The 20,128-nt window shown below is 46.2% G+C and overlaps 1 protein-coding gene across 1 annotated transcript in view; it reads left to right on the forward strand.

The window, feature by feature from the left end:
* LOC119952018 (heat shock factor protein 1-like) overlaps positions 1-20,128 on the forward strand; it is a 57,076-nt gene that overhangs the window by 15,687 nt on the left and 21,261 nt on the right. Inside the window, exons 3-6 of the mRNA XM_038775484.1 lie at positions 208-332; positions 7,824-7,948; positions 16,462-16,537; positions 18,156-18,217. Coding sequence (XP_038631412.1) covers positions 208-332; positions 7,824-7,948; positions 16,462-16,537; positions 18,156-18,217 — 388 coding nt within the window. The remainder of the gene's footprint in view (positions 1-207; positions 333-7,823; positions 7,949-16,461; positions 16,538-18,155; positions 18,218-20,128) is intronic.

Consider the following 20,128-nt stretch of genomic DNA (forward strand, 5'->3'; position numbering starts at 1 on the left):
TAATGAAAGGTTATCGGTGGTAGGCAGGAATGTGGAGTTGAAGTTACAATCAGGTCAGCCATGATATTTAATGGCAGAGCAGACTCGAGGGGCTGAATGGCCTACTCCTCCTGATTTGTGTGTTCGTATGTAAAATAAAGTTCCATTCTACTTTTATCGATGATGTCCCTACCTCTAACTCTTTCTTGACTTTATATTCTATTACAGATGGCTTTCATAAGGTGGTTCACATAGGTGTAGGTCTGCCCCGAGATTTGGATGATATAATTGAGTTTCAGCACCCACGCTTCAGACAAGGAGAACCTCAGTTACTGGACCACATCAAGAGGAAGGCAAGTGTTACTCATTTGTGGGTTGTGGTTGATTTTAAGCCTTTTTCATGAATCAGTGTACAAACAAATCACAGTGCCTGGCGGTCAAAGCTGGTGGATTTATGGCTGAATGATTCAGTACAAATCAGACATTGTTGAAGTATTTGAGACAGAGATTTTGATTGTCACTTGAGATTGGGGTTGAGACTTGGAGCACAGCTAAGAGGTTTAATCTATTGAACACTGGCTGCGTTGTGGCGCAGTGTGTAATTTCCCTGCGCCTCAGTCTGAAGCACCAGATTCGTGCCCCACCCCAGGACCTCATGGCCAAGGAGTTTACGTTCGCAATGCTGCCAAACGGGTTGAATATCAACCTGTAAATCCTTCCACCACACACTAATGTCAGGCGGTAGGAGGAGATTCATGTGATGGAAAGTAAGTTGGACTCTCTACCATCACGTTCCATAGCTCCAGTCGAGAGCATGCACATGAAAATGAAGGTTGTCACTTGGATTCCGTGAGTGAACTGTAACATGAATGGACAGTATTGTGGAAGGTTTATCCTATGGGCGGGATTTAACTCATTGGGAACAAAGTCCCATAGCGAGCGCGTTTAGCTATGCGTTTCCTGGCACTCAGTGCCAAGAAACACAACACTATAAAATGCCACCCGGGTTAGATAGGGGGGCCTCAGCGGGAAACGAGCGGCCAATGCCGCACATAACCCCGTTTTGTACACTGAGGAGCTCCGCTTGCTGGAACTCCCCAGTATAGTAAGAGAGTGGTGTCCAGACCTCTGGAGCCCCAAAGTGATCACCCAACCCCTAATGCACTATGGGGGGGATCCCTGCTGAGCATCCACCTGCAGCTTCCAAAAGGTGATCCCATCCACAATGGGCAGGATTTAAATTGCAACATCTCGCAAAATCGCATTAGATCTTGAGGCGTTGTAAGCCGGGTAGATCCCAGGAGCGGGGGTTTCCAGAATTCTAACGGCCATGCTGTGCCACAGCGAGCTGCTTTTAGGGGGCAGCGTGGCCGTTCGATCACCCCTATATCTTTTTTTTTCTTTCTTTTTGAAAAATAATTTATTGTGCCCAATTTATTTTTTCCAATTAAGGGGCAGTTTAGTGTGGCCGGTCCTCCTACCGTGCACATTTTTTGGTTGTGGGGGTGAAACTCACGCAAACATGGGGAGAATGTGCAAACTCCACACGGGCAGTAACCCAAAGCTGGGGTCGAACCTAGTGCCTCAGCGCCGTGAGGCAGCAGTGCTAACCACTGTGCCACCTTGCCCTACACCTGACACATTTTTTAATTTTTCTAGGATGTGACTAGGTGTGTAGATGAGGTCAGTGCATTTGATGTCATCAACATGGACTTGATTCAGGCTTTTGACAAGGTCCTGCATGGGAGACTGATCACGAAGATAAGAGCCCATGGGATCCAGGGCACTTTGGCAAATTGAATCCAAAATTAGCTCAGTGGCAAGAGGCAGAAGGTGTTGGTAGAACGTTGTTTTTATGACTGGAGGCCTGTGTCTGGTGGTGTACATGTAGTGTAGTGTACATTAATGATCTGAACGTTAATGTGGGACGTATGATCAGTAAGTGTGCAGGCGACAGGAAAATTGGTGGTGTGGTAAAATAGCGAGGTGGAAAGCTTTAGATTACAGGACGATGGAGGTGGGCTGATCAGATGGGCAGAACAGTGGCAAATGAACTTTAACCCTGAAAAGTGAGGTTGGGAGTTTTAACAAGGCCAGGGAATACACAATGAACGGTAGGACCCTATGAAGTTCAGAGGATAATGGGAATATTTGGGCTGCATGTCTAAAAATATCTGAAGGCAAGAAGACTGGTTGATAAGGGGTGTAAGAAGGCATATGGGATACTTGCTTTTATTGGCTGAGGCATAGACTATGGTTATGATGGTGTTGTATAAAATACTCATTAGGCCACAGCTAGAGTACTGTGTGCAGTTTTGTTTGCCACGCTATAGGAAGGATGTGATTGCACTAGAAAGTGTGCAGAGAAGATTTCCAGGTTTCTAGCAAAGCCTTTGATTATGGTGTAAGGTCTTATTCACATTACAGTTTGGGTTGCCTGGGCTGGTGTGTTTCGGAGATGAAGGGAGGCTGGTCAGGTGGTAGACCTGATTGAGATACAGAATTATGTAAATAGTCAGAAACTTTCCCTTTGTAGAGGGACCAAGCACCTGAGGGCATGATAGGTAAATGGCCCGAAAGTGTGGTAGAGCTGGGAACCCTCAACATTTAAGAAGCTCTTGAAGGCCAAAGAAAATCAGATTTGAATAAATATTCAGAAACATTTGAGAGTCAGCCATATTGCTGTGCATCCTGAGTCGCATACAGACTGGACCAGGGAAGGACGTCTGAGCCAGATGGGTATTTATGACAATCAACAATGATTTAAAAAAAAATTGAATTCAAATTTCGCTATTCTACCATGGCAAGATTTGAACCTGGGTTCCCAGATCTTGCTCTGGATTACTGGCCCAGTGACGCAACTTCTGCGCCACTGCTTCCTCTATTGGATGCTGGATCTTGTAAGTTTCTGCTATCTTTTGGAAGGTGGAATGCTGACAATTACTTTAATGGTGCCAGTTCTAAACCAACAATTGGGATTATTCTACATGTAGTCTGTTAGCTATCGATATTTTTGCAAATGTTAATTCATTTCTTATCACTTTTTGGAACGTGAAAAATAACAAACTCAACATTTGTTGATGAGCTGTATTCACCTCACGGGCAAGTTTCTGAAACTAGCGAGCATTATTATTTCTATGCCTCACCTAGTGTTTATCTCTTCCTGTAAGCTGTCTTCATGGCTGGAAAGAAAGCGAGACTCCTCTCCTCCTTCGCTGTTTGTACATTTCAAACTTAGAATTGCTCCAGATTCTCCTGCAACATGAGACCCTCAACCTGAGTTCTTGGTGTCAAGGATTAGCCCATCATGCTATCAATAAAAATTGCCACTTCAATTGGGATTTATTCCACCATTCTGTTCAACTAAATCAGGTGCTGGGCTGGTTGATTGCAATTTATTTATTTACTTTTATAATAAATTTAGATTACCCCAATTATTTTGTTCCAATTGGGGGCAATTCAGCATGGCCAATCCACCTACCCTGCATATCTTTGGGTTGTGGGGGTGAGACCCACGCAGACACTGGGAGAATGTGCAAACCCCACACGGACAGCGACCCGGGGCCGGATCGAACCTGGGTCATCAGCACCGTGAGGTAGCAGTGCTAACCACAGTGCCACCATGCCACCCTGAATGATTGCAATTAATCCAATGTTACAAATTCAGATATCCCTTCGAGGTCTGGGCATCTAGCAAAGCCTTTGAATATGGTGCAAGGTCTTATTCACATTACAGTTTGGGTGGGAGGAGGAGGAGGAGCATGTACAATATTAATTTGAAGTTTCAAATGAAAATTTCAAGTTCAGTGTCACAGTGACCATGGCTGTATTTGTGTTTTGTCAGCATATGCAAAGATGGTTGTTACGGAGAGAGCAGGGGATTGGAGCAGAGAAAAGGATTTATCTATCCGATAATTTAGGTAATTTTCTTATATCCTGTCCTAAGAGTGAAAGAGAAGTGCAAAGAAGACCCTCCAAAATTTTGAGCCGTATTCAACTCTTTGAGAAATTGGGACTTTGTGCAGAGTTGTGCTCTTATTGCCTTTTAAGGGGAAATGAATTGAGGAAACAGAGGGACAAAGCTTTCCATTGTGATCAAAGTTTTGGGGCTGGAGGTGGCCCCAGCTTGGCTAGCAGCACACCTGGGGAGGCACATTTCTCAGGCCATCCAAGTGGTGACCAATTAAGTGGTTGCTATTGGGGCTGGCATCCCACTTAAAGATTGCGATCTGCCCCCAAGTGTTGCTGGTCCAATCAGAGGGCTGGCAGCGCAGCAATGCCATTGTTCCCAATCTCGGAATGGAGGGATTGTTTAGCACATGTGGCGGGCGTCGTTGTGTGGAGGGGTGCAGTCGTTACTCTCACGGGACGCTCGCTCTGGTCTTTGGAGTGTCCAAAAAGGCACCACCGGAGCCACTGCAAAGCTACCAGCTTTCAATGTGTGGTCTCCTCGCACGATGGCGAGCTCTCTTTGTGCAGGCAAAATGTCTGCCGAGTTGGGAAAAGGCCCTCGATTGACCACTTCATCAGCTCAATTAGAATTCTGCTGGGTAGCATGTCTGCAATGTTCCTACTGCAGACCAAATTGGCAAGGGATTTGGGGCAGCAGGAAGACATCAGGCTCACCACCCCCGCAAGGCCTTCCCATTTATATTTTGCAAGCCGTCCAGCTTCTCAGCCCATTGCCAATGGCCTGGTAAAATTCTGGCTAGAGGTTTTTACAGTAATTTCAATAGTGAAGGAGGTGTGGGAATTACATTTGAAATCTACGGAAGTAGCGAGGCCAAGAAATTGAAGGACTGCATTGGTGCATTGATTCAAAATAGGTGGTAACTGCTGACTGGTTTGTGAGCTGTGAAGAAATAGTTTCTTTGTATTAATTATAAGTCAGACATGGAAGTAATCAAAATTTAGTGAGTCAGCTGTTCTATTGAGTGTTGTATTTTGGGTATTGAGGAAGTACAGCTTGGGAAAGCCTTGAATGTAGGGTTTATTTAGCAAAAATGGACTAATTGGGTTGATAAAATAAGTTATTGATGCGAAGGGAGGAAAGGGCTCCAAGGAACCCATAATTTATTGGAAAAAAAGGGCAGCACGGTGGCGCAGTGGGTTAGCCCTGCTGCCTCACGGCGCTGAGGTCCCAGGTTCGATCCCGGCTCTGGGTCACTGTCCGTGTGGAGTTTGCACATTCTCCCCGTGTTTGTGTGGGTTTCGCCTCCACAACCTAAAGATGTGCAGGGTAGGTGGATTGGCCGTGTTAAATTGCCCCTTAATTGGAAAAAATTAATTGGGTACTCTAAATTTATAAAAAAAAGAAAAAAAAATTTATTGGAAAAAGAGTCCAAAGATGTGCAGGTTTGATGGATTGGCCATGCTAAATTGCCCCTTAGGGTCCAGGGATGTGTGCGTTAAGTGTGGTTATGGTGTTGCAGGGATAGGGTGGGAGCCTGGTCAGGGTGCTCTTTTAGAGGACCAGTGCAGGCTTGATGAGCCAAATGGCTTCCTTCTGCACTATAGGGATTCCATTCTATGAAGTGCCAGTTATAGCTTGTATGAGGCAATTTGAAAGCATTCTGGGTGGTCATGAAGACAGGTTGTTGCTGTTAAAGTAAGGTGGATTCCAGATGTTCTTTCTAAGCATAAAGCTCTATCCCTCTGTAGACAAGTTCACCTCTGGTTCTGGCCCCATTTACCAGGGAGATGTCAGGCAGCCTTCCTGCCTCTGGACCAATTGAGGCCCTTTCACTGGGCAAATATTAACAACTTAAGGCCTCATTCTTCCGCCACTACTATTTAACCAGGAGAGGCCCAAGCCAAATGTCTAGCCCAATGGGTGGAGCTTTTCTGAGCCCTCTGGGCCCATTGGAGTAACTCCCCACCTCTCAATTTTGCCATTCACACCCCCAGTTCCCCTCCCACCATTGGCCTGTCATACCCAAATGTGAAGCCCAACCTCTTCACCCTCTTGCCATGGGCTGGACGTTGGGTACCTGGCAAAGCCCTATACGCTTACCCAGACCCTCTGATTGGCTAAGACTGAGGGGTGGAAATCCCGCCTCCAGCCTTTTTAGCTAGATGGGGAGGGGGCCAGTTGGGGGCGGTCTGGCATCTCGTAAAATTAAGCCCTCTGTTAAGTAAACTGGAATGGCAGGCTACATAATTATCCTTCTATTGATTAAGTACACTCCAGGAATAATATTTTAAACTTCTAATTGCTAACATTGACTGATACACTAATAGATATATATCTTGAGTTGTAAACTAGAAATTAGGGTTATTTAAGCAAATCAGCAAACAAAAGATTTTACAAACAGTTTGCAACCTTTGCATCTCTCAGGAAATGCAGACTAATTGATCTCCAGGACCAAACGTAGCCATACAGTTGCATGGGTTGGAGGGCAAGGACTTAATGTGGGTCTAAATCAGTTCTCATTCTGAAGACGTACGTTCCATCTTTATAATATTTTAGTTCTGTTCCATTGTTTATAATTTAATTGCAAAGCATGATTTTGGGAAGTAGGATATGTGCTGAGGAGCCGGGAGCTTCAAAACTGAGGTACCGCCATTGGCAGGAGGATCCAGTTTCGTACAGTAGAACATAGGTTTATGGAGCAAATTCCATTCTAACTGGAAACCCTTGACAGTTATATAAGATTTTGTAGACCAGGTGCATGCAGACAGAAGATTTTTAAAATTATATCCTAGTAATTTCTGATTTGAAAACCAGCCATTGATGGGTACTGTGTGTTCATTTTGGGAGTGGATAGTAGGTATATTTTATAAATTATATTGCTTTTCCTTTAATGTGAAAATGCATTTATTCACTTTCAGCTGTAATCACAAGCAAATTGGGAAACAAATTAAATCTGCAAAAGTAGCAATGAACATTGTAGTTTTATATTCTTCCCAACAAATTGCATGTTGTTCAATTCACATCTGAAATGTGGTAATTTTGTATTTTGGCAACCTATTGGCTAAAGCCTACTTATTGTAATTTGGTCTAAGTAGTGCTGGAATAGTATAAAACATTGAAAATATGTTATTCTTTGTGTTACATTATCTTATTCTGGAGAACAACTGAGTGGGATATTTGATGTGTATATGTACACTGCCCTGACCATAAAGAGACATTCTCCAGGGTTCTTGCTACTGATTTCTGATTAGTGTCTCTGATTATAAAGATGTCAGGTAAGGATACAATTGGACTTTGCTGTGGTACCTCCAAAATAGACAAATAATCTACATGCACTTAATGAGCAGGTTTTCATATTTGAGTGCCCATTTGAACAAGGTACCACCATCCAGCTCCTAATGCTGTCAACCATATTGAATCAATCATCATGTCTTTATTAGAGGGACAGGGCTGATGGTGGGGGACTGGTGTGTGTAAACCTTAATTAAAGGGGGCAAGAAAATGCAACTGCTCTGAAAAAGACTAAAATTTTGAATGAGCAGAATGAACATGTAACCTGCAAAATCATAATGTGATAACCTTGATCCATAAGTGCATTCTTTGGAATTTAGGATGAGTTGAGTGTATGAGTGGTTTCGCTCAGTTGGTTGGACAGCTGGTTTGTGATGCAGAGCAAGGCCAACAGTGTGGGTTCAATTCCCATACCAGCTGAAGTTATTCATGAAGGTCCACGTTCTCAACCTTGCCCCTTGCCTGAGGCATGGTGAACCTCGGGTTAAATCACCACCACTCCGCTCTCCCCCTCAAAGGGGAAAACAGCCTATGGTCACCTGGGACTATGGCGACTTTACTTCCTTACTTTACTATGAGTGTACAGCTAGAGCCTTATAAATAATTTCCTGAGGTATGATTTATTTTTTTTCAATTGAAGGTTTCTGTGACCCGAGTGGATGACCTTAAACTGAGGCAGCAAGATGTGTTGAAACTCTTATCAGATATTCGTCAGATGAAGGGAAAACATGACCTGGCTGACAGCACGATCCTGACTATTAAAAGGTTGTGATATTTTTAAAAATGCCGATATTGTCAAACAGAAAGCAGAAATGCTTGTTTTTAAGAAACTGAAGTTGAGGAATCTTTCCTTCTGGTTTCAGAGCCATGCTGACAGGTATCTAATAAGTTATATTTCTAATAAAGGTGGGGGGGGGGGGGTTAACCCTCTGTGGTTTTGTCCGTGTCACTTGTATTGCATAAGAATATACAGCACAGCAACAGGCTGTTAGTCACAACCAGACCATGACAGCATTTATGCTTCGCTCAAACCACCTCCTTCCTCAACTAATTCTCTTATCATCTCCTACGCTTATTTCACCTCCACTTTAATGAATCCATGCTATTGACCTGAACAAGATTTTTCTGGTAGTGAGTTTGATATGCCCACCACTCTGGGTAAAGGAGTTGCTTCTGAATTTTGCCAACTATCTCCTATCGCTCACCTCCAATTTTGCTTTTTCCTACAAGTAGAAGCACTTTCTTTATTAAAACTGTTCATGCTTTCAAAGACCTCTTTAGGTCACCCTTGGCCTTCTCTCTTTTTGGCCTTCTCTCTTAAGATAAGAGACTTGGCCTGTTCATCCCTTCTGATGGGTATGACGCTCTGCAAATTGTTTTTGCAGCCTCTTCACTACCTGTGGTCAATCTGAAGTTCAATACAATTTCACACAATTTCTCTACTTCTCAATTCTGTCCCTCTAGAAATAAACCTTGGTGCTTGATAATGCTTTTTCTATGTGGCTTTATTAACTTGCATCATTACTTTTAGTGATTTGTCTATTTGTACACTCTGATCTCTTTGCTGTACCCGATTTTGATTCTTGTTTTCCAAGTAATATGTGACCGCGTTATTTTTCTGACCAAAATATGATTCATCACATTTATCTGTGTTGAAGTTCTTTGGCTAATTATGTATCAATCATGCAAGTTCATTGATGTTACAGTCCTTCTCCGTCTTGACTATCCCACAATTTCGTGTCACCTGAAAAATTAGGAATTATGTTTTTATTTTAAAATAATTTTTATTGAGATTTTCCAAAACATATCAAAAACAGAAAATAACAAAATAACAACAAGAAACCAGTATTAACACCAACCAAAAGAAAAACACTAACCCCCAAAACCAAACCCCCCCCCCCCCCCCCCCTCCAGTAACTACAAAAAGAAGAAATAGATAAACCCCCGGCATATTCAATAAACACATATACACATTTCTCTCCCCCCCCGGGTTGCTGCTGCTGCCAGCCTATTTTCCTACCGTTCTGCCAGGAAGTCCAGGAAAGGCTGCCACCGCCTAAAGAACCCCTGTACTGATCCCCTCAGGGCAAATTTCACCTTCTCCAACTTGATGAACCCCGCCATATCATTGATCCAGGCCTCCACGCTTGAGGGCCTCGCATCCTTCTATTGAAGCAAGATCCTCCGCCGGCATACTAGGGACGCAAAGGCCAGAACACCGGCCTCTTTCGCCTCCTGCACTCCCGGCTCCACTGCAACCCCAAAAATTGCGAGTCCCCAGCCTGGCTTGACCCTGGATCCTACCCTCGACACCGTCCTTGCTACCCCCTTCCAAAACTCCCCCAGCGCTGGGCATGCCCAGAACATATGGGTGTGGTTCGTGGGCTCCCTGAGCACCTAGCACACCTGTCTTCGCCCCCGAAAAACCGACTCATCCTCGTCCCGGTCATGTGGGCCCTATGCAGCACCTTGAACTGTATGTAAGCCTCGCACAGGAAGAGGAGGAATTCACTCTTTCCAGGGCATCTGCCCACGTCCCCTCCTCAATCTCCTCACCCAGCTCCTCTTCCCATTTACCCTTCAGCTCCTCCACCGAGGCCTCATCCACCTCCTGCATGACGTTGTACATGTCCGAAATCCTCCCCCCTCCAACCCACACCCCCGAAAGCACCCTGTCCCGTACCCCACGTAGGGGCAGCAGAGGCAACCCCTCCACCTGCCGCCTGGCAAACGCCCTCACCTGCATGTACCTAAACATGTTCCGCGGGGGGAGCCCAAACTTCCCCTCTAACTCACCCAGGCTTGCAAAGCTCCCATCCACAAACAGGTCCCTCAACCTCCTAATACCTACCCTGTGCCAGCCAAGAAACCCGCCATCGATGCTCCCTGGTACAAACCGGTGGTTTCCCGTATCGGGGACTTCATCGAGATCCCCACCTCTCCCCTATGCCGTCTCCATTGCCCCCAAATTTTGAGGGTAGCCGCCACCACCGGGCTCGTGGTATACCTCGTTGGAGGGAGCGGCAACGGCGCCGTTACCAGCGCCTCCAGGCTCGTGTCCATGCTGGATGCCATCTCCATCCTCTTCCATGCTGCCCCTTCCCCGTCCATTACCCACTTACGCACCATCGCTATGTTGGCAGCCCAGTAGTACCCACAGAGGTTGGGCAGCGCCAGCCCCCCCCTATCCCTGCCCCGCTCCAAAGACACCCTTCTCACCCTCGGAGTCCCATGCGCTCATACAAATCCCGTAATACACCTGTTGACCCTCCTAAAAAAGGCCTTCGGGATAAGGATGGGGAGGCACTGGAACAGAAACAAAAACCTTGGGAGCACCGTCATCTTAACGGACTGCACCCTCCCCGCCAGTGACAGCGACAACATATCCCATCTTTTAAACTCCTCCTCCATTTGCTCCACCAGCCTAGTGAGGTTAAGCTTGTGCAGGGCCCCCCAGCTCCTAGCCACCTGGACTCCCAGGTACCGAAAGCTCCTCTCCGCCCTTTTCAGCGGGAGCCTATCAATCCCCGCCTCTTGAGCCCCCGGGTGCACGACGAACAGCTCACTCTTACCCAGGTTGACCTTGTACCCAGAAAAGCCCCCAAATTCCCTCAGGATCTGCATCACCTCCGGCATTCCCCCTACTGGGTCCGCCACATAAAGCAACAAGTCATCTGCATATAATGAGACTCGGTGCTCCTCCCCACCCCACACCAGACCCCTCCAATTCCTCGACTCCCTCAACGCCATGGCCAGTGGCTCAATTGCCAACGCAATTGGCAAAGAGCAAAGGGGGCAGGGGACACCCCTGCCTCGTCCCCCGGTACAACCGAAAGTACTCCGATCTCCTCCTATTCGTGGCTACGCTCGCCATCGGGGCCTCATATAACACCCTCACCCACCTGACAAACCCCTCCCCGAACCCAAACCTTTCCAGCACCTCCCACAGGTACCCCCACTCAACCCTATCAAAGGCCTTCTCCACGTCTAATGCTACCACTATCTCCGCCTCCCCTTCTACCGCCGGCATCATTATAACATTCAGAAGCCTACGTATATTGGAGGAATTATGTTTTTGATTCCAAAGCCACACTCAATAACTGAATGACCCTTTACCTCATTTCTGTCTGTCTTGCAGCCAGCTAGCAATCCATTCTGCTACTTATTCCTGGATTAGCAGTACCCAACTTTATTCATTAGCGTATTTTTTTAACACTGTTTAAAAGACCTTTTAGAAATCCAAATAAATTACATTCATGACATTACTCTTATCTAGTGTTTCTGTTAGCTTTTCAAAGGATCCGATGAAGTTGGTCTTGCGAAACCTTCCCTTTATTGCTATTTATTATGACATTTTTAATTTTGCTCTTGAGTCGAGATTTCATTTTACCTACTACCGTTGTTAAGTTGACTGACCATGTTAGAACGGTTACACCACCAAAGGAGACCATTTGGTCTGTCAAGCCATGCCAGCTCTCTGCAAGAGCAATTTTTAGCTAGTCCAATTTCCTGTCTCATGAAAAACCCAGTTAAATTAGTTAGGTGTGATTTGACTTTTAACAAATCAGTGCTGGCTTTCTTTAATAAATCTACACTTATCCATGTGACTGTTAATTTTTTCCTGGATTATTATCTCTGAAAGCTTTCTTGCAGCTGAGGTTAAACTGACCAGTATTAGTTGCTGGGTTAATCTTTACACCATTTTTAAAAAAGGGTGTAACATTTGCAATTCTCCAGTCCTCCGAAACCACCACACTTGCATCTAAGGAGGATTTGAAAATACGGATGATTATGTCTGAGCTCCCTTTTTAAATCTACTTGTACCGTTAGCTATCTGTCGATCGAGTTTCGGTGATGGTGATATGCTGAGACGGCGCACATCAGGTGGCTCTCCTCCAGAATACGATCAAATAGGCACTTTTGGATGAATTTAGCCCAAACATTCAGACTTATTTCACCAACAAGTAAGAAAGGGAGAGAATAGGTACAACATGCCAGCGGATGGGAACTCAAGAGGCCCCGGAGAGTACCCCCGGGAGATGGATGGAAGACGTTCCTGACGAAGAAATTGATGGTGATGAGAGAGGTGATAAAAGTGGAGATCCAGGTGGCAGTGATGGAGGCCTTGGTCGCTATGCAGACCGTGATAGATGATATGGGGAAGAAACTGGAAGCTCAAGGGAAGACAAGGGAAGACAATTCTAGAGCCGGAAAAGGTGTCGACGGCCCAGAGCGACTGGATTATTCCTCTGGAGGCCAAAATAAAAAGTTTGGTGGCAACCCATGGGAGCCTGAAGGGGAAGGGAGAGGACCTGGAGAATCGGTCTCGATGCCAAAGGATCTGGACCGTGGGCCTGCCAGACGGGATTGAGGGCAAGGACCTAGTGGACGATGTGGCGGGTCTGCCAGACGGGATCGAAGGCAGGGACCAGGTGGACTATGTGGCCAAGATGCCGGGTAACCTAGTTTGGAGGGAGCTTCCCCAAGCTGCCGGAGATCGACAGGGCACACAGAACGCTCCTACCAAAGCCCAAGGCGGAGAAATAGCCAAGAGCAATAATTGCCAAATTACATACATACAGGATTGGAAGAAGATCCTGCGGTGGGCAAGGCAGACGAAAGACATAGGATATGAGTTTACCAGGACATTGGGGCAGATCTGGCCAAGCGTAGGGCTGAGTTCAACCAGGCGAAATCAGCCCTATACAAAAGTGGAGTGAAATTTGGAATGCTATTCCCAGCCAGGCTCTGGGTTGCATTCCAAAACGAGCAATGTTATTTCAACATCCTGGCACAGTGGGACGAATGGCCTGGACAAGGCAGTGTTGAGGATGAAACAGAGGAGGAAAAGAGAAAAGTACTGTGACGCACTTATACAATGTTTACGTGGGACAGTACTGCCTCACTTTGAGCAGCAATATCAGATAACAGGGAAGGGCATAGGCAGCGGAACGCAGGTGAGGGTGAAGAGGAGACAGAAGGAACAGCTAACTAGCGGGCAGAGGAAAGGGGTAAGATCAGCCCCCAGGAAGGGAGCCACCACATTAGCAGGAAAAGCTAGCACTAGAAAGCACGAAAGCAACGGCAAGCGGGGCTGCGACGTACCTCACCGCAGGGAGGGAGCATTTAGCGGGGGGGGAACCACAAGGGCAGGGATGGGAGATTTGAGGGGGTGGGGGAGGGTAGAAGGTGGGGACAGAGAGGGGAAGGGGGTACACAAGGACAAGAGAAAGATGGGGTTCAAATTGGTTTCAGGTAAGGTGCAGGTTGAAGGAACAAGATGGCGCAGCAAGCAGCCACTTTGGAGGGTCCCTAAACAAAGGGAATCCCCGGAGTGCAGGGGCGCACCCACGTGGTGGACGCACAGTTGACACTCATGTTGGGTGCCCCCTGGACAAAGGGAAACCTGGGCACAGGGACTCGGCCTGATGGTGAGAACAGTAACCATGGCCATTTTAGACGGCCCCCTAACAAAGGAAAACTCTGGACTGCAGGGGTGCGTCCACCATGTAAGTATGGTTGATCCTGCAGGAAGTGGTGGTGGGTGGGGGGGACGGTGAGGGAGGGAGGGAGGGGGAGGGGGGGGGGGAACGACGGACGGACCCCCCCACCAGGGTTAACACCTGGAACGTCAGGGGGCATAACGGTCCAGTGAAAAGATCCAGAGTCTTCGCCATTTGAGAAGTTTGAAAGCCGATACAGTCTTCCTTCGAGAGATGTACCTGAGGGAGAAGGACCGGCTGCGGTTAGGGAAGGGCTGGGTGGGACAGACATACCACTCATGTTACGGGATGATGGTCTGAGGGGCAGCTATCCTGATTAGCACGAGGATACTGTTGATGGCGACGAGGATGGTTATGGACCAAGGAGGACATTTCATTATGGTCATCGGTGTCCTGGATGGGGCACCGGTGGTCCTGGTAAATGTGTGCGCATCCAGCCGGGACGACACAGATTTCATAAAGAAGACCATGACGGAAATCCCTTACATCTACACAAACCAATTGATCAGTGGGCGGGGTTTGGAACTGATGGACGGATCAAAGCCCTGCACAGGGAAAATGACCGGCATGGCTAGGGAACGGGATCGTTTATGGAGCAGATGGGCGCAGTGGACCCATGGCTGTCCTTGCAACCAGGTGAGAAGGAACTCTTGTTCGTTTCACCAGTACACAAGGTATATATTTGTGGGACCATACCTCAGCACATCATATGGGGGAAATATGGAAGGGAAAAAGTGTTATGTCACATCATTAATCCTCAGCATATTTTTTCCAGACATTGTTTGAGTTGTATGATTAATAAAGGCAGTACTAACATAAATAGTGTCCATACTGAGCCCACCGCATTCAGAAATTTTAGAGTCAAACCTAGCAAAATGTCTGCTACCAATAGATCTAAAACAGTAGCCAGGCCTGAAATTGGAACTCTTCATTGACTTTTTGAAATTTTATAAAATAGCAGCTGATTTTCTGTCCAACCCATAAGAAAGAGAAAGTGACATCAGAGACTTGCATTACTTTTCCTGTGTTTCTGTGTTTGGCATTTTCCTCTTAAATCACTCTTGCTGCCTCTCTTGTTGCCTCAAAACCTGTCATTGTGTCTATCCCTGCTAGATATGTGCTGTGGGCAGCATGGTGGTTAGCATCAATGCTTCACAGCTCCAGGGTCCCAGGTTCGATTCCCGGCTGGGTCACTGTCTGTGTGGAGTCTGCACGTCCTCCCCGTGTGTGCGTGGGTTTCCTCCGGGTGCTCCGGTTTCCTCCCACAGTCCAAAGATGTGCGGGTTAGGTGGATTGGCCATGCTAAATTGCCCGTAGTGTCCTAATAGTAAGGTTAAGGGGGGGGGGAGTTGTTTGGTTACGGGTATAGGGTGGATTCGTGGGTTTGAGTGGGGTGGTCATTGCTCGGCACAACATCGAGGGCCGAAGGGCCTGTTCTGTGCTGTACTGTTCTAAATATCCAGCATCTGCACCTGTAAAAGGCAGCTTGGGACCTTTGGCTATATCTGGCTATCTAAAAGGTGTACGTAAATTGTTTATCTTGACGCTATTATTCAAGTGAACAGGTGTTACTTAAATACCATTTCCTCCCTATACATTTTTACATTCAAACTCTCTGCCTTTGCATTGTAAAATTTTGTTTAGACTGGATTTGGACCTTTGAGTATCAGTGAATTCTGACTCTGTGCCATTAATCCATTCAGCGTCAAAATATGGAGATAGAGAGTGTGAGAGCAGAAAAACGAATAAAAGTCTGCTTTGCTGCCAACACTGCATGTGTAATTGGAAGTGTAGCCGCCGTCTTTATAGGGAGTAATATGTGGCAGGGTGCTTGTGCGATTATCACCACCTGGAATTGCAAATATTACAGTGCTGGCAGCATCAAGTTAACATCATTTAATAAAGGGAAGCAATTGCACCCTCCCCATAGTTCCTGAACTCCCGTTCTGGAATTTTTTCCCCCCTTAATCCGGGTCTGTCAATGGCAACAAGCTGCAGAGCTGCAAACTGAATAGCAGCCATCACTGGATGGATCAGAAACATCACCAGAAACCGAGGGGAGGCCGCGCTCCACATTGCTCTGAAACTGGGTGAAGGGCTTTACGATCCAATCAGCACTGTCTTCTGCTTATGCACAGACCAATATTGACAGCTACCTTGCACAACCATCTTGAGTTGGTGGGAGACAGGCTCAGATGAGTAGAAAGGCATCGGAAGAGAAAGAAAGCCTTTAGAAGTTGATTTGAGAGGGATGCAAACACTTTCTAGCCCAAATCTGGATGATTGTTGACTCCTTTGGCACGAGTACTTCACTCTGAAATAATTGGCAATCTAGGCCTCGCCAAAGAGTTAATACTTTAATTTCAAGGTGGCAAAATATTGAAGAACTTGGCAATTTTGAATACAATACTCAACTTTGGCAATGTGGAGGGCAGCACGGTGGCACAGTGGGTTAGCCCTGCTGCCTCACGGCGCCGAGGTCCCAGTTTCGATCCCGGCTCTGGGTCAATGTCCGTGTGGATTTTGCACATTCTACCCGTGTCTGCGTGAGTTTCGCTCCCACAACCCAATGATGGGCAGGGTAGGTGGATTGGCCAAGCTAAATTGCCCCTTAATTGGTAAAATTGAATTGGGTACTCTAAATTTTTTTTTAAACTTAAAAAAAAGTTTGGCAGTGTATTGACTGTATTTCACCTTTTGTACATGATGAGAGTTACTTTTGTCAATTGCTGGTAGATTGTTAAATGAGGTTCTCAATGCAGATTTTGTCCGCAGAGAAAATGAGGCACTGTGGAAGGAGATATCATCCCTGAAACAGAAGCAACTACAGCAACACAAAGTTATTCGGAAGGTATGTCATCGAATGTTTTAACTAAATTGAGTTGACCGGCTTCTCTTCAGTCCAAGACGTACAGGAGCAACTTAAGAAAAGTTCAACAAGTGGTCTGAAATGAGTCAGCATATACGTGAATGATGTTTTTTTTCATAATGTAACAAACTTTCAATGTTTTTAATTCTTCATCCTGTTGATCACCATTAACTGGGAGCTGAATTGGATGAGCATAAAAATGCAACTGAAGCAGGTTAGAGGCAGGGTATTCTATCGCAGGTGGCTCACTTGACACCCCAAAACTTGTCTTCTACCCACAAGGTACATGCTAGGAGTGTGATGGAACAACCTTCACGTGCGTGGATAGGTGCAGCTCCAAAACTCAAGCCCAACACAATCCAGGACAAAGCATTCAGCTTGATTGGCACCCCACCCACTGACATTGTGTTTTTCCCACCACTCGTGGTGTAACGTGGCTGGAGTAGGGTGCACTCCCAACTCTCAGAGCCACTTCAGCAGCAACTCCCAAACCTGCAGTCTTTAACCTAAAAGGCAGGATAGCAAATACATGGAAACTGCCCCCCCCCCCCAAATCACACCTTTCAAATTTGAAAATTTATTGCAGTTTCTTCATTGTTCCTGGAAATCCTTATCTCATGGCATTGTGGGATCACCTTCACCATGCAAACTACTTTGGTTCAGGAAGAGGTCACCACTGTCTCAGGTACAACTAGGGTTAGGAAAATGCTGGATTGCCAGCGACCAGATTTAATCATTAGTCTGTGGTGAATTCATCTTGTGTGCTACAATATGCCCCTGTGCCTTTAGGCTGAACAAGGGAAGTTGCTTGTTGAACCTGCTGTCCAGTGCTTGTGTCTTCTCTCCAGGCTGGACAGTGCACCTTGGGTCTGCACAGGATTGAGCTAGACTGCACTACCCACCCTGGTTCAAAGGCTTTCCAGTGCTTGCTTGTTGGGTCTCACAGGTGAAGAATGAAGGGGGCCATGAAGTCATTGTCTGCCCAGCATGTCTCTCTTTTCAGGAAAGGACAGAGAGAAGGGACAAAGCATAGTCAACCTCATAACAAAGGCTGTTTAATAAAGGCAGATGTCCTCCTTCATTTGCAAGATGAAAGCATATTGATCACTGATTAGGCCTCAGCTGGAGCACTGTGTCTAGTTGTGGCTACAACACTTTACATAGAGAAGATTTACCACAATGGTACCACGGATGAGATTGAAGAAGCTGGGATTGTTCTTGGAGCAGTGAATGTTATGGGAGATTAAATTGAGGTGTTCAAAATCATAAAGGGTTTGACAGAATAGATTAGCAGAAACTGCTTGCACTGGCCGGACGGTTGGTAGTCAGTGGAAACATTCGCCGCTTTGAGTCTACTCTGCCATTTAATAAGATCATGGCTGATAGCCTCAAATCTACGTCCCACCTACCCCCAATAATCTATCACCCCTGTGCTTGTCAAGAATCATCTGAAATGCACTGTCTGAATTGGTGGTGGAAACGGATTCAATAGTCACTTTCAAATTTCAAGGCTGTGGAAACAAACGGGAGATAATTAGACACCATTGTGCTGAATGATTCTATGATTTGAAATATATTCACATTCTCTGTGTATCTACAGATCCTCCACTTCATTGCCACTATGGTGCAATCAAACAGTGTGGCTGGAATCAAAAGAAAAATGTGAGTTTTTCCATTTGTGCTGGATTTAAGGGTGGGAGCTGTAAACTTTCTGAAACAAAAATCCCTTTTTAAAAAAAAAAATTTGTTGGGATGTGGGTGTTGCTGACTGCCCATCCCTGAGGGTCAAATATAAGGACGACAGATTAGTGAACCAGATGTGTTTCTGTGACAATCGACGATGGTTTCACACTCATCTTTAGACTTTTAATTCCAGATTTGTATTGAATTCAAATTTCACCATCTGCCGTGGTGGGATTTGAACCTTGGTCCCCAGAGCATTGCCCTGGGTCTCTGGATTACTAGTCCAGCGACAATACCACTCCGCCACCGCCTCCCCAATCCTCATGAGGGTAGAAGAGGAGTGAACAAGGGTTAATAATCCATGGGCTTCTATTTTTGCCTACTTGGCCACCTGTTACCTGTGAGCATATCGCTGTGAACCATTTTGCCACAAGAGCTGTAAGGCCAAGGGGCCTGACACCTATTTTTTTTTTCCCTTTTCGCAAGGCAGATAATCCAAGTGTGGGTTCACAATCTCAGCTGCTCTTGTAGTTCCCCTTAGTAGCTTCTGTTGCATGAGCCCAGATGTTGTATGATGGCAGATTGTTCCACTGTGGATTAGCATCATAGTCATTCCTCATCCAATCCCCCACTTACAACCACACATGTGAGGGGGGGGGGGGGGGGGTCACAGGAACTATCAGCTGTTGGATCCTTGCACTCTTCCTAATCCAGGGACATGGAGTCACACAGAATTTTAGTCTAGATTTATCAACACAAACTCTTTTGCAACGTTTCTCTGATTTAAAATTTCATTGCCAAATCTTTGTTTTCTGCAATCTCAAATGCGTAGCCACAAAATGTTGTTGAACACAAACTTTGGTTGTGTTTTTGGGTCCATATTGGCATCCCTGTTGCACTTGCGTACTTCTGGGTGCAGGTTGCACCAGATGCCATTTTGGGTAGGTTGTTCAAATGGGCAGTATTCGGTAGAAAAATGCTAAGTAGACAGATAATGATGTCGCCCTTATTTAATTCTCTCGCAGTTCCATTTTTGACCTCTGTGCTCCAGCTAATGTCCACTCACAACTTTGCGTAGTTGACCATGAATTCGGCAGGAGGAAGGACACTCCCTCCTTCCCCACCCGTGCTATTTAAAAAGATCATCAACTGCTTCCAGGTTAATTGATGATTCTTTTTTTCTACTGGCTGTCAGTGAGTTGATAGAAATTCATAGTGGTTTGTACTGTTACTTCAAAGTTGGTGAAGTCTACAAGTAAAAGTGTGACGTGTAAAAGCTTTGTTTCTCAAGGGATAGTGTAGTTACTGTTCCGCCTGATTTGTAGCTTGACTGGGAGAATTAGCAGAGGCGGCACAGAAATGGACAGTTTGCTCGAAGAGGGAGCAGCGTGAGTGAGGAAAAGTGCTCTCAGCTGGATGCCATATCCACGCTTCAGGGAATATTTGACTTCAACTCTCAGGGCATGAACTGCCTGCAATGTCCGTTTCACTAACCGTACACTCTCTCTCTTCTCTCTCTTTACGTCCCACCCCATTGTCCTGGCTGCAGGGGGAAGCAAGGCAGCACAGTGGTTAGCACAATTGCTTCACAGCTCCAGGGCCCCAGATTCAATTCCCGGCTTGGATCACTGTCTGTGCGGAGTCTGCACGTTCTCTCCGTGTCTGCGTGGGTTTCCTCCGGGTGCTCCGGTTCCCTCCCACAGCCCAAAGATGTGCAGGTTAGGTGGATTGGCCATGATAAATTGCCCTTAGTGTCCAAAAAAAAGGTGAGGTGGGGTTACGAGGATGGCATGGAGCCTTAGGATTAACGGGGTGCTTTTTCCAAGGGCCGGTGCAGACTCGATGGGCCAAATGGCATCCTTCTGCACTGCAAATTCTATGAAGTCTGTC

The sequence above is a fragment of the Scyliorhinus canicula genome, chromosome 17 (genome assembly GCF_902713615.1).
Source record: "Scyliorhinus canicula chromosome 17, sScyCan1.1, whole genome shotgun sequence".
In the NCBI taxonomy this organism is placed as follows: Eukaryota; Metazoa; Chordata; class Chondrichthyes; order Carcharhiniformes; family Scyliorhinidae; genus Scyliorhinus; species Scyliorhinus canicula.